The following is a 5711-nucleotide window of genomic DNA, read 5'->3' as shown; positions in this document are numbered from 1 at the left end:
TAAACATGTGGAGTTCAACGTTGGGGACCAGAATGGTGATGGATCAAAAGGGTAGCCATTGAATGTGTACATAAATGATAAAACAAAACGAGTACAATGTAAGAAACATTAGTTCCACTTATACAAAATGGTATTGATATATTTTGAAAGGAAAATGATATTTTGACACCAATTTTTGACACTATTTTGACACTGCACATGTGTCAAAACGTGATTGGACGATTTTAAATTAAAAAAACTAAAACAAAGGTATATTTGGAAGAAAAAAATCAAACTTTTTTTTTTTAATTTGAAATCGTCCAACCACATTTTGACACGTGTGCAGTGTTAAAATGGTGTCAAAAAATTGGTCTCAAAATATCATTTTCTATTTTGAAAATGGTTGGAAATATATGGAGATTAATTATATTATTACTTTCAAATAATTAAGAAGTTAAGAAGTGTAACTAAGTTACATTGTTTATTTTTATGAATAAAAAGAAAATAATTAATAATTAGATACGAACTCGGATATAAGAAAGAAAGGATAAAAAACTGAATAATGCAATTATTTATTTCTAAGGTACGTGTCTGAAAATTAATTGACTATAGTCGATACACGCATGTCTTTCGATTTTGTTACATTGTGTATTATGTTATGACAAACTTAGTCTCTACGTCAAACGTTAACCGTTGTACTGTCACCATAATAGTTATAGATTATTATTAGTTTCTATAATGGAGACCTTCTAGTAAATTCCAATCCAACTTCCATCTAATGCACAAACTTCCAAACAAACAATATAATAACGACTAACCCAATCATTCATCTGCTTCTCAAACGTGCTTTTGGCTCGTCTATTCCATGCCCCATTTCATTCAACTAATTTTACCTTTATTTTTTTACTCCAACCCTTCTTTTTATTTTAATATTTTTTTTTTAGTAAATTTTGTTAAGTCTACACACAAAAAAAAAGTGGACCAGGAGATATAAAATAAAGGGTAACGGGATAGACAACATTTTTTTTTACAACATTTGAACATCATCATATGTGTCATTGTGTGATTGGTCCAAATGACATAATAACATTACCATGGATCAATCACACAATGACATGTATGATGATGTTCAAATATTGTCAAAAAATGTTGTCTAAGCATCTTTATCCTAAAATATGAATTAAAAACACAAGAAATTGACACTTGAATCGTGCTTTTGTTTGAAAAATAACTTATTTGCTATAAAAGAGTAAAACTTTCATATACCAACGTGATTTTGATTCGAGCGAAAAATTATAGGTTTAATATATATTTTGGTCCCTTCTTTGGGAGGGTTTGTTTAAAGTGGTCCCTCCTTTTTTTCAAAAGTTCACTTTAGTCCTACCTTTCGCAAAAACTGAAACTGTTCAAGTTGGTCCTTTTTTATAACGGCGTTAAGTTCACTAACGGCAGAGCGGTCAGGTGTGTAATGTTTGATGATGTGGCATTGTAATTTGTTTTAAAAAAAATATAAAATAATGATGTGTAAATGAATATAATTCAGGTTGGGAATTAATTCTGACTATCCCTAATTACTCTCTCAACACATTTGGGGTAATTAATTATAACTATCCCTAATTACTCTCAAATTGGGAATTTCCATTCTCAAAAATCAAATGCAGAAACCTTTCTTCTTCCTTGTGCTGCCACCCTCATGGCCACTACCGTCAGCCGTCGTAAAAACCATCACAAAAATCCAATCTAAAAATGAAAATCTCAACCCCTCCAATCGCAACACCAGAAAAATCAAGAATAAAAATCCCAAAAGAAAAATTTCCAATTTCAAAAACCCTAAAATCAAACCCCTAAGTTCCCAATTTTTGACCCAAATTTTCGATTTCAATTGGGATTTGAAATCTTTCCCATGCGGAGACGCTGCTCGCAGATTGGATAATGTCGCATTTAGGGTTTCGCTCTCACAATGAGGATGCGAGGAAGGAGATGGTTTCACGTTTCTGGGTTTTGTTAGGTTTCTGGTTTTCTGCGTTTCAGGTTGAGACGCGAGGAGCTTCGCGTGATGAAGATGGTAATTCTGCAATGCCATGGAGGAGGTTTTGTTGTGTTCGGTGGCTTGAACAAGCAAAAGCAATGACGGCACGGTGATGATGCGATGGTGGACTGGGTGGCATTCTGCGTCATGGCTGAGTTTGTCTGAATTTTAGGTGATAAACGAGAACGATGGTAGTGGTGTTGTGTTTGGGAGATTGAGAGAGTGGTGGTGGAGGCGTGTTAATCCGTTGGGAGGACGACTCTGCAGTGGAGATTTGCGTTTCTGGCAAGGAAGATGGAGGCCGAGGGAGATGGTTATTTCGGCGAGAGACTTTTAGAGGCGGCAGCGTAGGGAGGCAAACCTCTCTGGTGGTCCCTCCTTTTTTTAATCCAACCTTAATTATATTCATTTACACGTCATCATTATATATTTTTTTTAAAACAAATTACAATGTCACATTATCAAACATTACATATCTGGCAGCTCTGCCGTTAGTGAACTTAACACCATTACCAAAAATGACCAATTTGATCAGTTTTTGCGAAAGGTAGGACTAAAGTGAACTTTTGAAAAAAGGAGAGACCACTTTGAACAATCCCTTCCAAAGGAGGGACCAAATATTAAACCAAAATTATATTAAAAGTTTTAAGTTCTCAAAGTGGTACTTTAGAGGTTTACAATATAATAATATCCAAACACTGTCCTTTATATACTCCCACGCTTGACACTCCGCAAAACATTCCAATTCATCTCTTCCAACACATAACAATAACAGAGTCTCATTCACTACCCACTCACCATCTTCAAACAATGGAAATCCAAAAAAGCCCAAGCCCAAGCCCACAGTTGGCGGCGGCGAGGAAGCTCTGGAACGTAGTAAGGATCGTGTTCTTGATGTTGAGAAAAGGCATAGCGAAGAGTAAACACGCCGTTGACTTTAACTTCAACGGCGGCAAACTCGCCGCCGCCAAAGCCATCCTCCACCTCCAGCGCCACCACCACGACGCCGTTTACCCCCACCGCGACTACGAGTTCAGCTGCAGCAACAGCCCCGCCGTCACCTTCCCCTTCCACGTCACGAAACGCGGCAAACACCGAACCCGGTTCCCCCAGTACGGCGACGCTTCGAGCGTTCAGAAAGTGCTGGAGATTCTGAACAGCAATAACCCGACGGAGGGTTCTCCTCTGGTGAAGAGTCCGATTGGGAAGAAAGTGAGAATCACGGACTCTCCCTTCCCTCTGAAGGAGGAGGACGAGGACAACCAGGTTGACGTGGCGGCTGAGGAGTTCATCAAGAGGTTTTACAAAGACCTCAACTTGCAGCAGAAAATGGCTGCCATTGAATCACCCTACCATTCTAACTTCTGGGGCAGATGATAACCGTAGCTTTTTCCTATCCTCAAACCACATCGTATAGTTCGGAAGTACTATGTATCCATCTTCATCTCTCTCTCTCTCTCTGCCATATACATATTCATCTTGTCTAGATAAATACGAGTTTAATGGATATATAATATACACTGGTTTTGTAAAATATATGTTCAGTAATCAGAAATTATACCTCATTATCTTAAAAGCTAAAACTAATATTATCATAATAAATCTTTCTTTATTTATAAAGAAAAAAAGAAAAAATTAAATTAATTAATCTAAAATTAGGATGTGTTCCATGGAAAATAAATGATTACAAATTTCACACCGCATAATTTTCTTAAAATTGAGTTAAATTTATGTTTTAATTATTGAGTCGAGCTATTTCCAATATCTTGCACAATTTGTTTTCAAAGTCGTCTGACCCTCCTAACAGTCCTTTTGAACATTGTTCGACCCTCCTAACAGTCCTTTTGAACATTGTTCGATCTCAGTCTCAAACCTTTCTTCGAGTGAATTCCATTCGGTTCGATAACTATTAAAGATTATCCGATGTTCAAGTCAGCACAAAACAGTAATAAATGCGCAATGAATGCAGAAAAAAGAATCATTTACATCTTATTTTTGACTTGTATTTATAGTATTCTGGCATGGATCGTGATTAACGATTTCTTAATCTCGACCCACTACTATTAATCATCGTTTACCTTAATTCTCATGAAGTTAAATCTTATGACTGCCCATACATGTCGGACGTCATACATTCCTAATGAGAGTTTCGATCGTTAAGTGATCATTCGACTTGGCGTATTTTCTAAACTGTCTGGTCCTATAGACATCTTAGTACAATTTAAAATTTATAAACAAGAATTATATAATCTAATAAAATAACATGTTTATTAAATCTATTATTTTATTTGTGAATAGATCATTTATTAATTCACATGCTATATATATGTATATATTATTTATATTTTTATGTAAAAAGATGTATTAAAAGTTTTAAAATACAAATTTCACCTTATACATTTTGTAAAGTAAACTTAAATTATGTGATTGTGAAAAAACAAAATTAAAAGTTTGATTATATATGTTTGGAATCAAAGGCAATTCGACCATGCTAAGTTCTCCATGTTATCATATGCACATGGTGTTTTTATTTTACCAATACAAGTTATTTAATTTGACAAGCAACTAATTTCAACCATATATTTTTTTGTCACATCATCTTCTTCATGTTTTTCACAGCCTTTTGCAAAGTGAAAAAAAGGTTACATGGTGAGAGTTATTTGCACGAAGAGAGCACTTGGTTAGTTAAAGACACACCCATGGCTATAAGTTGATGATTCTCAGACAACTTAAGATGGAGAGAGATTTTGATGCAGCTTGTACGTAACTTTGTCTTTTGTTTACCTAGTTTTTTTTACTACTTTTTCATATGTTCATAAATTATAGCAAACAAAGAAAGAGTAAATTTCATCCTTTATCATGATGTGAAATGTTTGGTTTTGTTATGTGACCATTATTATTGATAGTAGTAAGTAACAAAAAGAATGGAGTATTGTCACACGAAGCAAAAGAGAGTTATGTTCGTGTTTGTCTTTGTGGTTATAATTTTCTCTTGGCTCTCAATAAAACTTTGCATTTTTTTTTATAAAGCAAGGAAACGTTTGAGAGAAATCTATGGTAGATTTTATGTACGGATTTCCATATAAATTAATGCAAATAAGAAGAAAATAAATGTATTGCTTTTTCTTTTTAAATTTTATTAAAGTGGGCATGAATAAAAGGTACTGAATTAATATTTTAAAGAAAAAAAAATGAATAATTTTAATATAGTGGTGCTCTATAATTGAGTGAAGAGTAGTCCCTTTCGAGCACTAAAGGGTTGTCTCACTTTTCCTCTTTACATTGTGTTAATTGGCTAAACTTAAGTTTTTTGAAGGATATTTTAACCTTTTCTTGGAGTTAATTTTAATATCTTTGATCTTGGAGATAGCCTTTGACACGTGGTATTTTCATATATCACTTGATGTTTAATTATTATTATTTTTATTTCAAAGCTTAATGTCACGATCAATTTCATAATTGGACATCAATCATATTCCATTTTGACAAATATGTGTATGGCTTTAAAGCATTCTTTTTTAATGTTTTACATTGTAGGAAGAGCAACTTGAGAACTTATAAGAAATTAATGTATTTTGATTACTTAAATGTTATGGTTTATCTACCATTTTAGACACGTAATTTAAAATAAAATATACTTTTTCAACGGCATTAGATAAACCTATGAGTTAGTTCTACACTTTCTCTTAAAAAAATAACATAA

General features: G+C 33.8%; 1 protein-coding gene across 1 annotated transcript; it reads left to right on the top strand.

Moving 5' to 3' along the window:
• Positions 1–2638: 2638 nt before the first annotated feature.
• Positions 2639–3564, top strand: LOC106768173. The gene has a single exon (XM_014653166.2). The coding sequence runs from the start codon at positions 2819–2821 to the stop codon at positions 3383–3385; it is 567 nt and encodes a 188-aa protein (XP_014508652.1). The 5' UTR covers positions 2639–2818; the 3' UTR covers positions 3386–3564.
• Positions 3565–5711: the final 2147 nt, after the last annotated feature.

This window comes from Vigna radiata, chromosome 1, assembly GCF_000741045.1.
Source record: "Vigna radiata var. radiata cultivar VC1973A chromosome 1, Vradiata_ver6, whole genome shotgun sequence".
Taxonomy (NCBI): domain Eukaryota; kingdom Viridiplantae; phylum Streptophyta; class Magnoliopsida; order Fabales; family Fabaceae; genus Vigna; species Vigna radiata.
The sequence above is the reverse complement of the archived record's forward strand: the minus strand, read 5'-3'. Positions and strand labels throughout refer to the sequence as shown.